We start from the raw sequence: 17841 nt of genomic DNA on the forward strand, positions 1-17841 counted from the left end.
TCAGCAGTTGTAACAAATGTTACAACTGTAACAAATGATAAAATATCTCACAGGTAGGAGATGTTAACAGGGGAGGGGTGCATCTCTCCATGTTCTACTCAATTGTGCCATGAACATAGAACTGCTCTAAAAAAATTAAGTCTATAAAAAAGATATAGATGCTAAATCAGAAATCAAATTTAGCTTATTACAGTACTAAAAACATGTTTGCACATTAGATCCCCAAATTTTGTTCAATAATAATACATACCATAGACTTATGATCATTTTAAAAAAACTGAACACCTCAGATTTCTCACCCAAATTAGATTCGTTTCCAGTGCATACAAAATCTGATTGAAATAATCCCACGTGAATGGCACCCCACTCCAGTATTCTTGCCTGGAGAATCCCATGGACAGAAGAGCCTGGTAGGCTGCAGTCCATGGGGTCGCAGAGTCGGACACGACTGAAGCGACTTAGCAGCAGCAGCAGCAGCAGTGCTGTTTTGGCATGCTACCAATATACTAACTCAACTTCCACACTTAATAAGCACCTACCTATGAAAAGCACTGTGGCCACAGTGGTGAACAAGATAATTTCTGGTCTCACATTTTTGTTTTCCAAATAACAAAGGTATTCTGCGAGAGAAATGTTTAAATTCAGCTAACAAAAATCCCCAAAATGGCCACACACACACACAAAAATCTATTATCCTTATTTTTCAAATAATTCAAAAACCTCATTATCAACCATTCAAGAAAGTAGTACATGACCTGTTTTAAAACAAAAAGTTAATGCCTCATTTACTTGGCATCCTTGGGAGAACTGGTGCTCCACATAAATGAACTTTCCAGATAACTCATGCTTTCCCATTTAAGCACCAACACAAACTGGAGGTTTTGTTTGTTTTAAACAGTATCAATCTTTAAACTTTTAAAAACAGATTCTATTAAATACTATTTTGACTAATGTCAAAAACATGATTGTGCTGTAGACACTTAAGATGCCAAACTTTTTCAAAGATGCTGGTTTTGAAGAGTGTTTCTTGCAGTCTTGAGCTTATGGTGCATCAGTTGTCAACCTTTGCCGCTCTCAGTGTAAACCTGACTCCAGAAGCCTCCAAGCCCCCTGCAAATGTGCCGTTACTTGGAAAAGGAGTTTGTCAGAACTCAGAGGATCTCCAAATCTCCTTTGGCTGCTCAGAGTCTTCTGATTTCCTGAATCTGTTAAAAAGTCTACAGTTACAAACTCCAAAGCAAGTTTTGGATAAATCAGTTACTGCTAGACCTGGATGAAAGTCTTTATGTTGATTTCCTATTTTCAACTGAGGCTCAGTCAGTGATAACTGCATTAGCTATTCACTCATTCAGCCAGTATTTACTAAGTCCCTACTATGAACTGGGCTCCAATATGAAAGTAAAAATTGAAAAATGAAAAGATTGCTAGTTGTGAACATATTTTAAAATAGAAGTACTCTAAAAAAAAAAAAAAATAGAAGTACTCTAAAATGACTTCTACTTAGTACCTAAGGAGGAAAAAAACAAGAACAGGTTTCCTCAAGTCTTTTCAATGAAACTACAAAACCACCTAAACTTTTTATAATTCCTGTAGCTCTAGACTTAGAAACTCAAGATTCAAGGGTAAATGAAGCTTTTGATTTAACCAAATATTTACTTTAGAAGCTCTGATTAAGGTTCCAAGATTTGTCTCTTTTTCAGTCTATTACAAATTCCCATTGGCCTAAAACAAATCACTATGATGTATGTTTTAGTATTAAATGATTATTAAAAAATTTGAAAATGATAAACATACCCACTCAGCACCATGGTAAGTTTAATGTCATTTTAATGTTGGCCATCACTAAGTTGAAAATTCAGGAGAACCAGAAGTTTCTGTACACGTCACTTTGGGGTACAAACAATTTTTTTTTTTTAAGTTTTAAGAGTAAGTATAGTCATCTTCCCAAATGATTCAGAAGGTAAAACAATCTGCATGCAATGCAAGAGACGAAGGTTGGATCCTGGGTTGGGAAGATCCCCTGGAGAAGGAAAATGGCAACCCACTCCAGTATTGTTGCCTGGAGAATCCTACGAACAGAGGAGCCTGGCCAAAGGATGCCAAAGAGTCAGAGACGACTAAGCGACTAAGTATGGCATGGCATTACAGTGTGACTATCCAATATTTGCTTTATCTGCCACAATCAATTTTAAAATTCCATTACCCATTTATATCTAAAGGTAGGAAATGAATTAAGAAGGAATGGGGCTTAAAATTGGTCTCTGAGGATTAATTAAGGCATCAGGTAAAACCCCTGGCATCAGCCTTACTTGTATTAATTCCCTTGGAATCTCCGATATCATTCATTTTCTCCTTGGGGAGCACAACTAACCTTATTCACCTTTTATAATTTTACAAGTGATAACTGATTGCCTTCATTATAACATTTAGACTGAACCGGAAATGAGTATTAGTCATGCGCTACTGATATGAGAAAGGAAAAAGAGTTACTACCATTAAAAACCTTTTTAATCCATTAGTATCAATTTTTTAAAATTTGGAACCTGAAAATGCTTTAAGCAGTACTGTAAGGGCAGATCATGGACCTAACTTTCAAAATAACTACATAACATTATTTTTAAATGTCACTTACAGTAATCTTTACAAGTTGACTCTGACCTCATTAGCATACCACTTTGTCCTGTGAAAGAAGTCTGATTTTAAATAAAAACAATTCAGAGAAACCCAAATATAGGCTTCTGCTCTCTCTCGCCAAACTATTTAGGCAAAGAAGCAAATGACAAATATTTACTGGACACATCTACTCTAAGAAATCTCTATCAGGTGCCAGTAAAAAAAAAGAAATACAGACCGGGTTCAAGTTACTTACAATATACTTGTGTGTGTGTGGGGGGGGAGATATGCTCCCATAAAAGAAGCTAATATTAATCAACAGGAAAAACAAACATATGTGACTTAAAATGTGATCATTAACATGTAACGTTCTGGCAGCAGAAATGGAGGGCAATCAGTTCAAATGTAAACAAAATTCTTCTGTCCTCCCTATTTTAAATCTGGCAATCAAAATCAGCCAGAAATAAGAGGCTGGGCCAACAGCATCACTACGGGGGAAAAAACCAAAAAACCGAAATTCTCAGGAGCAACTGGTACTGGACCATTCAAAACAAAGTCTTCCTGTGAGTGCTCCATCAGTAGTTTTTCTCTTAAAAATCTTATCAAATTAAAAATAAAACTGATTCCTGGCTATCAACCTTCCGGAAACCGAAGCTTTGAGGAGGCACTGTGAATACTTGTTTCTCCGACCTCACTTAGGGTCCATCCACAGAATCGAGTAAGTAGGGAGACGAGCAACCGAGAATCGGCCTATTGTTCGGAGAACTGCAGGACTATCCCAGCACCGCGGGGCGCGCGGGAGGCGCAAATCCAGCACAGGTGTGTAGGGGTGCGGGGTGGCCAGGTGTGCCCAGGACCACAAGTAAGAAAGAGGCCCAACTTCCAGACTGAGAAGTCAAGAAAAGGAAGACGACTTAAGTCATTCCGGACCCTTAAGCCGCTGGGCACAGAGGGGGGCGCGCCTGGGGAGGGTACGAAGAGGTTCCCAGAGCCCACCCGGGTCCAGCATCGAGCAGGCCGGGGTGGGGGGTGGGGTGAGGTTTGAGTCCCGAGGATCAAAGAAAAGCCTCTCGAATCGAGGGGGGTCAGCCTAGACATCCCCAAACAACGGGTAGTGCTGGTCGGGGGGGTGAACGGCGAGGACTGGGGAGTAGGGGTCGCGGAGGTGAAGCCAGGTGGAAGGAGGTAAACAAAAGAGCAGCCCCCAAGTGTGGGGGCCCCGGCGGCGGCGTTTACCTGGGAGAGCTGCCGGGGATTGGGGCAGCCGAAGAGCGCGGAGCTGGAGCTGAAGCTGATGGCTCCTCGGCGGCTGAGGACGTGCTGGGGGACCGGCCTGTCCAGAGGCAGCACCGGCAGCTGGTAACATACTTCCATTGAATACGCCCGCCCTGCCCCCGCGCGGCGCCCGCCCTGCCGCGGCCGCCGGCCCCTGCGCTGGGAAGGGGCCGCGGCTCGGGGGCGCCGGGCCGAGGCGGGGGCAGGGCGAGCGGGCGCCGACCCCGGGCCGGGAAGCCGCGCTCACGCCTCCCCCACCCCAACACTCCGCCGTGGACACCGGCGGGAAGGCGCTGCGGCGGCCGCGGCGACAGTTAACGAAGACCAGCTCGCGCCCGGCTCCCGGGGTGCAAGCGAAGGCAGCACCCGCCAAATCGGAGGGGGAACCCCGGCGTCCCCAGGCTGTTCGGCCCAGAGGAGAGGGTCCGGGGCGGGGGGTGGGAGGGCAGCGGAGCAGGAACGGAGCAAAAACAGAGCAAAGCGGTGCAAGAACACACAGCTGGAGCCAGCAGCGAGACCCTACGCGCGCGGGGCTCGGATGCAGGCACCAGCTCCGGCCGCGGTCCTGCCCCCTCCCCTCCCCTCCCCTCCCCCGGAGCCTGACTTCACTCCGCCGCCGGCGCGAGCCCGGCGTAATTCACACTTTGCAGCCGCGGACCCTGCGCCAACCACGGCCGCCGCCACCGTGACGTCACGACGCCGCGCCGCAGGCCCCGCGCCGCCGCAGCGCCTAGGGAGCCGGGCTAGCGGTGGTGGGGTTGAGCCGCCCTCCCCCGGGGCCGCACCTCGGGGCTCACTCACCATCCCCTCCCGCTGCCCTCCTCCCCGACCCACCCTCGTCCTGCAGCACTCCACCACCCTGGCCAAGGCGCGTGCGCACGAGGCCCCACCGTATGGGGATATTCCCCCTTATCGCTAAACTCTAGCGTTGGGGCGCGCGCTGAGGGTGTGGGGTGGGCTCCGCCTACGCGAGAGGCGCGATTCCGGCCTTTTCGCTTCGGAAACCCCAAGCACGCGGCCCAGTCGCAGCGCTCAGCCCTGACTGCGGGGTCACCGCCGTGTTTCCCTCCTTGAATTCCCATTCTTGGGGCTCGTTGGGGACCGCTGCGGCAGTGACGTCGGCGGGCCGCGCGGCCACCGGACTCCCCTCTACGTCACTGCCAGCACCCCGGGAGGGTCGGGGTCGAGCGCTCCCCTGGCAGGTGCGGGCCCTGGGGCCGTCCCGGGTGGAGGGGCGGAGAGCAGAGCCCAGATAAGCGGGCATGAGGAGGGGGCGATGGGTTGGAGGGAAAACACCCGAGACTGAGAAAGAAGAAGTGAGAGTATGCACTGGAAAAAATGAGAAGAGAAGAATGAAAATGAGAAGACAAAGGGGGAAAAGAGACTGCACGCCCTTTTACCAAACTTGTTTTTGTTTCTTGGCTTCGATTTTTAGAAGGCAGGAGGAAAACTCTTGACCCGAGTTGTAGACTGCAGGTTTATTTTGTCACGTTTTTCCTCAAACCGTGAAAGCTTTTCAGCTGCAACTCTTTGTTTCAAGTGCATTCCAGCCTCTGGGACATCAGCCTAAACCAGCTCTCCCCGGTTGGCAAAATTGCTTGGGCTCTGCTCTCAGGGGACCCACCCTTCCACTTACGTGCTATGACCAGCCACTGGCAAGGTGGCAGGTCTTTGAATGTACTGCATAACCCGTTCGGATGAGATCAGATATCATACGCTCGTGATTCCATAAATCAACAGAAGTCTGCAAAACCTTTTATCTTTCCACGGCATCTGTTTCTTGTGTATCACTTAATACTTTCTACGTCTTTGCGGGTATTTTTCAATTTGTCCGCTTTCTACTATTCAAAAAGACATCACTTCCACTGTGGTTTCATGGATTTTTTTTGTCTTCACTAAGTGGAAGCTTCCCTTAAGCGCAACTTTTACCAACCCATGTCCTTGGACTCTTGGATAGGAGCCAGATGGAAAGTTCAAGTAAGGCTTTATTGGGCCTCATGCTACTGCAGGAGGGAGTGAAAACTAGCAACAGATCCCCTTGCTAGCTCCCTGGGGGAGAGGGGGGAGGGGCATGAGCCTGTCCCTTAAATGGAGTGAGGGTAGGGGTCCTGAGGTCATGCTGGAGAGGTGGCCTAGGTGGTCTACCCAGCCCTTTGATGATGTTGTGTGCAGAAATAATACACAGTACCCTGCTTTTGCTCCCCACATCTCAGAAGTGGCAGTTGGGTTTTTGGTCTTTTTGTAGCTTATTGTTCATAATTTGCCCCAGCTGTGCATGCATACCTGTATTATTTTTAGCCCCTTATTGTTTCTTTGTATTTATTGCTGGAGGAGCCCTCTGTTCAGGTGTAAGGACTGCATCAAAGGGTCCCAGGTCTTTGAAACCCTAATTACTCCCACAACATCTCACACATGTATTGAGCACCCTCTGTATGCTTGTGATTAAGCTGAGTACTCTCTTGCTTACTTCTGATGAAAACCCCATGAGGCAATAGTTTCTAAATTGAAACGAGGCTGAGGGAAACATAACTTGCCTAAGATCTTCCACAGATAAATGGCAGAACTTACCTCCAATAACATCTTAATTCTGTGTTCATCTAAACACCCAGAAGGCAATATTGGTGTGATATCAGACAGTATATGCCAAAATAACTGTCATATTTAGTAACATCTAAGAGACTCAAGTTTGATTAAGTCATTTGAGAAGACTCAAATGATTCAGAGAGGGGAGCTGACATTTCCTATTCACCCACTGCGAACCATGATAGATAGTCTACATACAATGTTTAACTTAACCCTATGCAACAGCCACATAAGTAAAAACTTGATCCCAGTTCTATAGATGGGGAATCAAGTTTGAGACCATAAACAATTTGTGCCACTTAACTCGGTACTGTACTATTTCAGAGCCATGCATTGCCACCACACCATGTGCTTTTTAGAGACCAGAACTTCAGCTGTTTTCAGTGTTCTTGACTATTGGAGAGTGTATTCTTCAGAAAAACAGAACCAATAGGGAAGGGAGAGAGAGAGTGAGTGATTGGCCACACCTGTGTCTGGTCCAGGAGGCAGAGAAGCCAGAGGAGCTGCAGGCTCTGCTGCCAGGGAGAAGAGTTAGCAGGTCATGTGCCAAATCACAGTGGGGTCTGGGACCCCGTGCAGATCTTTCAAGTGTAATGGCTGCTGCTTCACTTCCACTTTGTAATTCTCTCGCAAATTTCTACTGTGGCCAACTATAACCAAAACTATAAAAGGAAGAGAATTCTGGGAAATCCAGTTCCAGCTTAGCTAATTCCTGAGTACAAAACCATTCCACTCCAAATACTCACCAACTTGACATCCATACACACTCTTTTAATCATATTTAATTTTCAAATAAAAATGATAGCAAAATCATGCCTCTGTCCATATAATGTAACTTTCATATAACCCAAAACAACTCCCTACTTCCCTCAAAGAGGACAGAACCTTAGAGTGATTTTAATTCCTCTTCTTGACAAGTTACAGTATACCTTGGCTATTCTGTAACTTATATACTAAGATACAAGTTTACCTACTGTTAACACACTGTAAGGCACTCACCTCACACACTAGTAAAGTAATGCTCAAAATTCTCCAACCCAGGCTTCAGCAGTACATGAACAATGAACTTCCAGATGTTCAAGTTGGTTTTAGAAAAGGCAGAGGAACCAGATATCAAATTGCCAACATCCACTGGATCATCAAAAAAGCAAGAGAGTTCCAGAAAAACATCTATTTCTGCTTTGTTGACTATGCCAAAGCCTTTGACTGTGGATTACAATAAACTGTGGAAAATTCTGAAAGAGATGGAAATACCAGACCACCTGTCTTGCCTCTTGGGAAATCTATATGCAGGTCAGGAAGCAACAGTTAGAACTGGACATGGAACAACAGACTGGTTCCAAATAGGAAAAGGAGTATGTCAAGGCTGTATATGGTCACCCTGCTTATTTTTATGCAGAGTACATTATGAGAAACGCTGGGCTGGATGAAGCACAAGCTGGAACCAAGACTGCCGGGAGAAATATCAATAACCTCAGATATGCAGATGACACCACCCTTATGACAGAAAGTGAAGAAGAACTAAAGAGCCTCTTGATGAAAGTGAAAGAGGAGAGTGAGAAAGTTGGCTTAAAGCTCAACATTCAGAAAACTAAGATCATGGCATCCAGTCCATCACTTCATGGCAAATAAATGGGGAAACAGTGTCAGACTTTATTTTTTGGGCTCCAAAATCACTGCAGATGGTGACTGCAGCCATGAAATAAAGACGCTTACTCCTTGGAAGAAAAGTTATGACCAACCTAGACAGCATATTAAAAAGCAGAGACATTACTTTACCAACAAAGGTCCGTCTAGTCAAGGCTATGGTTTTTCCAGTAGTCATGTATGGATGTGAGAGTTGGACTATAAAGAAAGCTGAGCACAGAATTGATGCTTTTAAACTGTGGTGTTGGAGAAGACTCTTGAGAGTCCCTTGGACTGCAAGGAGATCCAACCAGTCCATCCTAAGGGAAATCAGTCCTGAGTGTTCATTGGAAGGACTGATGTTGAAGCTGAAACCAATATTTCAGCCACCTGATGCAAAAAGCTGACTCATTTGAAAAGACCCTGATGCTGGGAAAGATTGAAGGCAGGAGGAGAAAGGGATGACAGAGGATGAGATGGTTGAATGGCATCACGGACTCAATGGATATTAGTTTGGGTAAACTCCGGGAGTTGGTGATGGACAGGGAGGCCTGGCATGCTGTGGTCCATGGGGTTGCAAAGAGTCGGACATGACTAAGCAACTGAACTGAACTGAAGGGAATGAGAGAAGAGTAAAAGAAAATAATTGGTTAATAAATACACAAATTCATATCAAAATTAGGAAAAAAGCTCAGAACTTTTAAAGTCCTTGTATCTGCAATTGACAACATGATCATAATTACTATGTATAACTATTTTCTCCCATTACTTGTTTCATATCCCCTTTGCCTTCAGCAAGAATCTCAGCTGAAAATGATTCCTGGCCTTCATTCCTCGGAGAAGGCAATGGCACCCCACTCCAGTACTCTTGCCTGGAAAATCCCATGGGCGGAGGAGCCTGGTAGGCTGCAGTCCATGGGGTCGCTAGGAGTCCGACACGACTGAGCGACTTCACTTTCACTTTTCCCTTTCGTGCATTGGAGAAGGAAATGGCAACCCACTCCATTGTTCTTGCCTGGAGAATCCCAAGGACGGGGGAGCCTGGTGGGCTGCTGTCTATGGGGTCACACAGAGTCGGACACGACTGAAGTGACTTAGCAGCAGTAGCAGCAGACCTTCATTCCTAAAGGATCTGGCCACCAGAGGTTCTAATTCTATCTAAAAGTATTCTTGGGTTGTAGTTTTCCCTTGCCATAACACATAGCATTGGAGTACTAAATACTAAGAGACACCCCAAAGAATCTCCTGCATTCCAGCCATATTCCTCCTGTTTTCCATTGTGTAGCAACAACTCAAAATCTGTTTAGTAGTCAGGGTCAGTCACCCCAGGCAGTAGTATGAGGTTTCTTCGCCTGTTGGTTAACTAGCACCAGGATCCTCAAATGGCTAAGAGGCAATCTCAACTTCCAGTTTAATTGAACTCTTGTGGTGTATCCTGATGCAAACATTCTTCCTTGAGAATGAAGACCTCTGGACCAGGAGACCCCAAAGTTGCAGGAATGGAAAGCAAAATTTTGCACTAGGGGTAAACGTAACTTCTTAAAAATAACTTCCCACTCCCAGTCCCACTCTTTGATTCCTGGACCATGGATATACATTTTGATTTAGAACATATGCCAAGACCTGGAGAATATTATCCTAGCCACAGGAAGTGCTGCCACCCAGTCGGAACCATTTTTGAGTCTTCAAAAGGCCATTCCAGCGAACCTTAAAACATGCTAAGTGAAGGAAACCAGGTACGAAATGCTAAATACTGTACGACTTCATTTATATGAGATATCCAGAACAGGCAAACCATGGAGACAGAAAGCTAATTTGTACTTGCCAGGGGCTGGAGAGAGGGAGGAACGGGGAGACTGACTAATGGGTATAGGGTTTCCTTTCCGGGTAATGAAAAAGTTCTGGAGCTAGACAGTGGTGACAGTTGCACAGCATTGTAACTGTACTTAATGCCACTGCATTGTACATTTTAAAATGGCTAAAATTGTAAATTTTTATCACAATAAAGAGAAAGGCCATTTGATCATCCTATTAAGTCAGCTACTTCAGGGTAACATATTAAGACCAGTAAATTCTATGAGCATGAACCCATTGCTTTATTTGCTGTAAAGTGAGTTATCTTGGTTAGAAGTAATACTGTGTGGAATAGCATAATTGTGTTAAGTCCATATGTGGTAGTATTGATAGAAGCATTGCCATCAAGGGAGGAAATTCACTTCCAGAATAAGTATCTATTCAGGGAGAAAAAAAAAAAAAAGACTGCTTCGTCCATAATGAAAATGGCTCAGTGCAATGTACTTGATGGCTAAGTGATACCTCCAGGAAATGAAAGCTTAGTCTTACACTCTGCTGTTGGCAACTGGAGCACTTAGCAGTTGCTGTAGCCAGATTGGCCTTGTTGAGTAGGAATCGATCCTGCTAAACCCCCATCGAACCCTCATCCTGCCACCAAGGTCATGTTGTTCATGAGTCTGTTGGGCAGGAACAGGGTTGGATGAAGCAAAAGGCTGACTGACACACAGAATGTACCATCTCATCCACCTGATTATTATGCTTATCCTCTGATGAGATTCCTCTTTGGAAGCCCATGAGACACAAATATATTCACACCCTGCTCATCCAGTCCATCCACATATGCATACCCCCTTTCCCAGGCCTCCTTGTAATCAATTGTCTAATTATATTCCTAAATTTCAGACCATACAGCCTATTGGTCAGACATTGCCCATCAGCATGATCTGTATATCTAGCTCTCTCTCTCTTCAGGGGGAAAAAAAAAAGAACAACCAGGCACACTGCCCCAAGTTCTCCCACTGGGAGTATTTCTCTTCACCACCTTCAGGACCACCCCCAAAGAGTGATCATAGTGCTGTAGCTATCCACGTTTCTGCACCATAGAATATAGAACTACTTGTAAGTCAATCCCAAGTCAAATACTTTTCTTCTATCACTCAGTAGGAGATAGGGGGCTCCCCGTGATGCCTTATATGAAAGTTGAGAAACAGGAGGCAAAGTATTAATAGTAGTAACGGGACTGATGGCCATCAGCCCACAAGCTTATATTTATGTGCACCTTCCTTGTTTTATGTCCCTGGATATGTCCCAGTGTCTCCTAGTTTACAGTCTATGGAAACTTGAATAGAAATTATATCCTACTGTTGTGTGAAAATTGTATAAATCTTAATTATGTCGAATTGGTTCACAGTGCTTTTCAGGTCTACTATATCCTTCTGTTTCTCTGTATATTCATTCTATTAATTTTTGAGAGCCTGATTTTGAGACTCCAACTAAAAATCTTAATTTATCTACTTATAAAATAATTTCAATATATAGTGGAACTATATGCAACCTGCATTTTGCAAGTCTCCTGTAAATGTGTTATCATACTTTTATAATTTAAAAAAATAAAAATAAAGTCCTATGTCAAGGGGCAACTAAGCCCACACACTGCAACTACTGAAGCCTGTGAGCCCTAGAGCCCATGCTCTGCAACAAGAGAAGTCACTGCACTGAAAAGCCCGTGCACTGCAACTAGAGAGCAGCCCTCACTAGCTGTAGTAGAGAAAGCCCATGTGCAGCCAATAAATGAACAAAAATAAAATCTATGACCCAAATTTTTCTAAAAAAATCCTATAGGAAATGGAAAGTGTAGTTATAAACCATCAGCATGATCTGTATATCATGATCTGTATACAATAATAATAACAGCCAACTATCTCAGCCTTTGTAGATAAATTGAACCAAACAGTCTCTGGACTTGGGTTCATAGGCAGAGCTGAGAGTGGGGTTAGAGTGACACATGAAAAGTGATGGGATAAATGAGACTCTGCCTACTTGTTGACAGCTGAGTTTATATCTTTGAGGCAAGGGGTTGGGAGATTCCTCTTTTAGAAAATTGGACCTATCTGGGACTTCCCTGGTGGTCTAGTGATTCAGAATATGTGTTCCAATGCAGGGGGACTGGGTTTGACTCCTGGTCGGGGAATTAGATCCCACATGCTGCAACTAAGAGTTCGCGTGCCACAGCTAAAGATCCCAAGTGCTGCAACTAAGATCCACTGCAGCCAAAATAAATAAATAAACAAATATTTTTTTTTTTTAAAGAAAAAGAAAAGTGAACCTATCGAAGGCAAAAGTTTTACAGGTCAGTTTGGAGTCTTCCAGTCAAATAAGTAGGTCAGCACATAAATCTAAGATAAATCGTCCTTCCTGTGTACATAGAGTTAGAAATATCATATCAGTGTCTCATTCTTAAATATGAAAGAACAATCAAGCACAATCAGAATTTAAATAAATCCCATAAAATGAGAGACAATGAAATGAAAAATGCAAAAACAAACAAGAGGAAACAAACAATAGAGAGACTCCTTTTTCCAAAAAAAAACCCCAATAATATCACTGGATATCATATACAAAAATATGATATAAAAGAAAAATGAATAATTTTTAAAATTAAAAACTACGATAGGAAAAATTAAATATTTAATGGATGTTTTAGAAACTAAATTTGAAGATATCTTCCCAAAAGTAGCTTCCCTGGTGGCTCAGACGGTAAAGCGTCTGCCTGTAAATCGGGAGACCTGGATTTGATCCCTGAGTCAGGAAGATCCCCTGGAGAAGGAAATGGCAACCCACTCCAGTACTCCTGCCTGGAAAATTCCATGGATGGAGGAGCCTGGTAGACTACAGTCCATGGGGTGGCAAAGAGTTGGACATGACTGAGCAACTTCACAGTTTCACTGGTTCCCAAAAGTAAAACAAAAAATTAAAGATTCAGATAATGGGGCCTTCCTGGTGGTCCAGTGATTAAGAATCTGCCTTGCAATGCAAGGGACACTGATTCGATCCCTGGTCCAGGAGGATCCCACGTGCCATAGGGCAACTGAGCCTGTGTGTCACAACTAATGAACCCCGATTCTAGAGCCCACAAGCCAAAACTACTAAAGCCTGTGTGCCCCTGGAGCCTGTGCTCCACAACAAGGGAAGCCACAGCAAGGACAAGCCCTCAGCAGCACAACTGGAGAGCAGTCCCCACTCACCATAACTAGAGAAAGCCTGAGTGCAGCAACAAAGACCCAGCACAGCCCAAATAAATGCCATTTTTAAAAAAGACCTAGACAGTGTAAGAAAAGATATTAATATGGAAGTCCCAGTCCAGGATATTTAGCATCCAAAATAAAAATGGTCAGGAAGAAATGATTGAGGAAATTACAGGGAAGAAAAAATTCAGGAAAATCTACCTGAACTGAATTTCCAGATGGAAGCAGCCAAATTTGTGCCTAGAAGAACAGATAAAGACCTACACCAAGGTATACCATGTCATTTCGTATAATGGGGACAAAAATAAAATTTTAAAATCTTCCAGGGAATGAAAATAAAAGCAGGTCACATACAAAGGACCATCTCAACAAAGAGAAAGTGTTGAAAGTGAAGTGTTAGTAGCTCAGTCGTGTCCAACTCTTTGTGACCCCATGGACTGTAGACTGCCAGGCTCCTCTGTCCACAGGATTCTCCAGGCAAGAATACTGGAGTGGGTAGTCAAACCCTTCTCCAGGGTATCTCCCTGACCAAGGGATCAAACCTGGGTCTCCCCACATTGCAGGCAGATTCTTTGCCATCTGAGCCACCAGGGAAGCCCAAAGAGAAAGCCGAGAGAGAAACCAGGCCATGTAGGAGCGGGAGTATGGGGGCTCTGAGATAAAAGTGAAACTAAGAGATGACCTGAAGAGGCTGAACACAATGAGAGAAGCTCTGGCAGAGTTCTGGAATAAATTTATTAATACTACATAGAACACTAAGCAAAAGGAAAATACAATTATTAACACCAAGGGAAAAAATGTATGAGAATATAGATTTAATCATCATATACTGTATGGCTCCTCTATAAATAATAGTTACATACTCACAATAATATAGGCCCTGAATACTCACAACAAAAATATGGTGTTATAACTATACTGATGGATAGGAGGGGATGAATTGTGTTTATTTGGGTGGTATTAGAAAGATAAATTTTCATCTTTCATAGTAGAATATTAATAGACAATATCTATATTGTCTAGAGATGTGAGCTAATAACAGGGAGCTAAATATTGTAAGTGCTTGTCAGTCACTCAGTCATGTCTGGCTCTTTGTGACCCCATGAACCCTGCCAGGTTTCTCTGTCCATTGGATTCTCCAGTCAAGAATACTGGAGTGGGTAATCATTTCCTTCTCCAGGGGATCTTCCTGACCCAGAGATGGAACACGGGTCTCCTACATTGCAGGTAGATTCTTTATAGTCTGAGCCACCAGGGAAGCCTATAAGGAGCAATTTAAAATATTAAAATATTTCAATTTTTTTACAATATTTTAATATTTAAGGAGCAATTTAAAACAGTAAACATTCTTGCCTCAGCAGAACAGAAACTGGTAGAATACTGAGATGGAACAATATGCTCCTAGGTTTATTCTAATATAGTAGAACCACTGAACTCTAAAACTATGTGTTATTTTTCTCATTAAAAATTAAAATAATTATAGTGAGTCAACTATGTTCCCCTAAAGAGATGTTGAAGCCCTAACTCAAGCCAGGGCCTTCTGGGGCTACCCAGGTGGCACTAGTGGTAAAGAACGTGCTGGCCAATGTGGGAGATGTAAGAGACACAGGTTTGATCCCTGGGTCGGGAAGATCCCCTGGAGGAGGAAATGGCAGCCCACTCTGTATTCTTGCCTGAGAAAGTTTGTGGACAGAGGAGCCTGGCAGGCTACAGTCCATGGGGTAGCAAAGTGTTAGACACAACTGAAGTAACTTACTGAATACCAGACCACCTGACCTGCCTCTTGAGAAATCTATATGCAGGTCAAGAAGCAACAGTTAGAACTGGACATAGAACAACAGCTGCTGCTGCTGCTAAGTTGCTTCAGTTGTGTCCAACTCTTTGTGACCCCATAGATGGCAGCCTACCAGGCTCCACTGTCCCTGGGATTCTCCAGGCAAGAACACTGGAGTGGGTTGCCATTTCCTTCTCCAATGCATGAAAGTGAAAAGTGAAAGTAAAGTCATTCAGTCGTGTCTGACTCTTCACGACCCCATGGACTGCAGCCTACCAGGCTCCTCCGTCCATGGGATTTTCCAGGCAAGAATACTCAAGTGGTTGCCATTGCCTTCTCCGATAAAACAACAGACTGGTTCCAAATAGGAAAAGGAGTACGTCAAGGCTGTATACTGTCACCCTGCTTATTTAACTTATATGCAGAGTACATCATGAGAAATGCTGGGCTGGATGAAGCACAAGCTGGAATCAAGATTGCCGGGAGAAATATCAATAACCTCAGATATGCAGATGACAACACCCTTATGGCAGAAAGCAAAGAAGAACTAAAGAGCCTTTTGATGAAAGTGAAAGAGAAGAGTGAAAAAGTTGACTTAAAACTCAACATTCAGAAAACTAAGATCATGGCATCCGGTCCCATCACTTCATGGCAAATAGATGGGGAAACAATGGAAACAGTGACAAATTTTATTTTGGGGGCTCCAAAATCACTGCAGATGGTGACTGTAGCCATGAAATTAAAAAGATGCTTGCTCCTTAGCTGAAAAGTTATGATCAACCTAGACAGCATATTAAAAAGCCGAGACATTACTTTGCCAACAAAGGTCTGTCTAGTCAAAGCTGTGGTGTTTTCCAGTAGTCCTGTATGGATGTGAGAGTTGGATTGTAAAGAAAGCTGTGCGCTGAAGAATTGCTTTTGAACTGTGGTGTTGGAGAAGACTCTTGAGAGTCCCTTGGACTGCAAGGAGAACCAACCAGTCCATCCTAAAGGAAATCAGTCCTGAATATTCACTGGAAGGACAGTTGCAGAAGCTGAAACTCTAATTCTTTGGCCACCCGATGCAAAGAAATGACTCATTGGAAAAGACCCCGATGCTGGGAAAGATTGAAGGTGGGAGGAGAAGGGGACAACAGAGGATGAGATGGTTGAATGGCATCACCAACTCAATGGACACGAGTTTGAGTTGGTGACGGACAGGGAAGCCTGGCGTGCTGCAGTCCCTCGGTTCGCAAAGAGTCGGACATGACTGAGCAACTGAACTGAACTGAACTGAAGCAACTTAGCATGCATGACCTTATTTGGAAATAGAGTCTTTGCATATGTAATCAAGTTAAGGTCATACAGAATTAGAGTGGGCCTGATTCCTGACACGGAGAAGGCAATGGCAGCCCACTCCAGTACTCTTGCCTGGAAAATCCCATGGGCGGAGGAGCCTGGTAGGCTGCAGTCCATGGGGTCGCTAAGAGTCGGATACGACTGAGCGACTTCACTTTCACTTTTCACTTTCATGCATTGGAGAAGGAAATGGCAACCCACTCCAGTGTTCTTGCCTGGAGAATCCCAGGGACAGGGGAGCTTGGTGGGCTGCTGTCTATGGGGTCGCACAGAGTCGGACACGACTGAAGTGACTTAGATTCCTGACAACCGGTGTCCTTATAAGAAGAGGAGGATTTGGAGGCCCACGTAAACACAGGCAAAAACGACATGTGAAAACAGAGATGGAGATTGGAGTGTTACGTCTACAAGCCAAGAAACATGGAGGACTGCCAACAACCACCAAAAGCTAAGAGAGAGGAATTAGACAAATTTTCTTCCAGAGACTTCAGAGGGAGCACAGCTTCGCCAATATCTTGATTTTGAACTTCAAGCTCCCAAAACTACGAAAGAATATGTTTCTGTTTTTCTAAGTCACCCAGTTTAAGGTAATTTGTCACACAGTTTATTGCAACCTAAGGAAACTAATACAATTGTGTTCTTCAACTTCTGTGTACCTGAATTGGAGCAGGAGATGTTTCACAGAAGGCCTATTCTTCTAAGTTCATGTCCACATTTGAGATTAAAAAAAAAAAACTAATCAAGTTAGCTGGGGGTTTTTGTATTTTTTGTTTTTTTTTAAGGGCACAGTATAAAACCCATCTGTTCAATTAAGGGACGTGGGAGCACTGGCAAATGTGAAGCACAAATTTTGGTCTCTAGTTACAATATAAATATTTAAGAGTATGCCTCCCTGAGATTAACTTTCTGTTTTTTAAAATATTACCATTCTCTCTTGCTATCTCTGAAGGAGAATAGTTATAAAGAATAGGTCCCTTTCCTTCACACCCCATACAATAATAATGTAAAATGTTGAATGGAGTGACTATTATTCAGAACAGCAAACTCTTTGGGGGCTTCCCAGGTGACTCAAGTGGTAAAGAATCCGCTTGCCAGTAGAGGAGACACAATCCCTGGGTTGGGAAGATCTCCTGGAATAGGAAATGGCAACCCGCTCCTGTATTCTTGCCTGGAGAATCCCAGCAAGCCTCTTCCTGCAGGCTGGCAGGCTGCAGTCCATGGGGTCACAAAAGAGGTGGACACGACTGAGTGACTGGGCACACAAATTTTTAAAGTGGAATTGAAAATTAATTACTAAATGTTTCTCCAACTAAAATGTTTCTCCAGCTCCTCCCTCCTCCTTGCCCCCCTCCCTCAAAAAATACATTGAATCGTAACCTCCAATAACTCAAAAATGTGATCTTATTGGGAAATGAGGTCAATACGTGCTCAGTTGTGTCCATCTCTGTGTGGCCCCAGGGACTGTAGCCCACCAGGCTTCTCTGTCCATGAAATGTTCCAGGCAAGAATACTGGAATGGCTTGCCATTTCTTCCTCCAAGGGATCTTCCCGACCCTGGGATCAAACCTGTGTTTCCTGTGTCTCCTGCACTTG

General features: G+C 44.0%; 1 protein-coding gene across 6 annotated transcripts in view; it reads right to left on the reverse strand.

Moving 5' to 3' along the window:
* The window catches only part of PDE7A (phosphodiesterase 7A), a 113026-nt gene extending 108537 nt beyond the window's left edge, over positions 1-4489 (reverse strand). For 5 of the 6 annotated variants that reach the window (XR_009740831.1, XR_009740832.1, XR_009740830.1 and 2 more), the window contains exon 1: positions 3850-4489. Coding sequence is in view for 2 of the 6 variants with exons in the window: in XM_061438877.1 (XP_061294861.1) it covers positions 3850-3987 (138 nt within the window). In the remaining 4 variants the exon portion in view is untranslated. The remainder of the gene's footprint in view (positions 1-3849) is intronic. The other variant, XM_061438875.1, reaches the window with a different exon arrangement.
* Between the last annotated feature and the right edge of the window lie 13352 nt (positions 4490-17841).

This window comes from Bos javanicus, chromosome 14 (genome assembly GCF_032452875.1).
Source record: "Bos javanicus breed banteng chromosome 14, ARS-OSU_banteng_1.0, whole genome shotgun sequence".
Classification (NCBI taxonomy): Eukaryota; Metazoa; Chordata; class Mammalia; order Artiodactyla; family Bovidae; genus Bos; species Bos javanicus.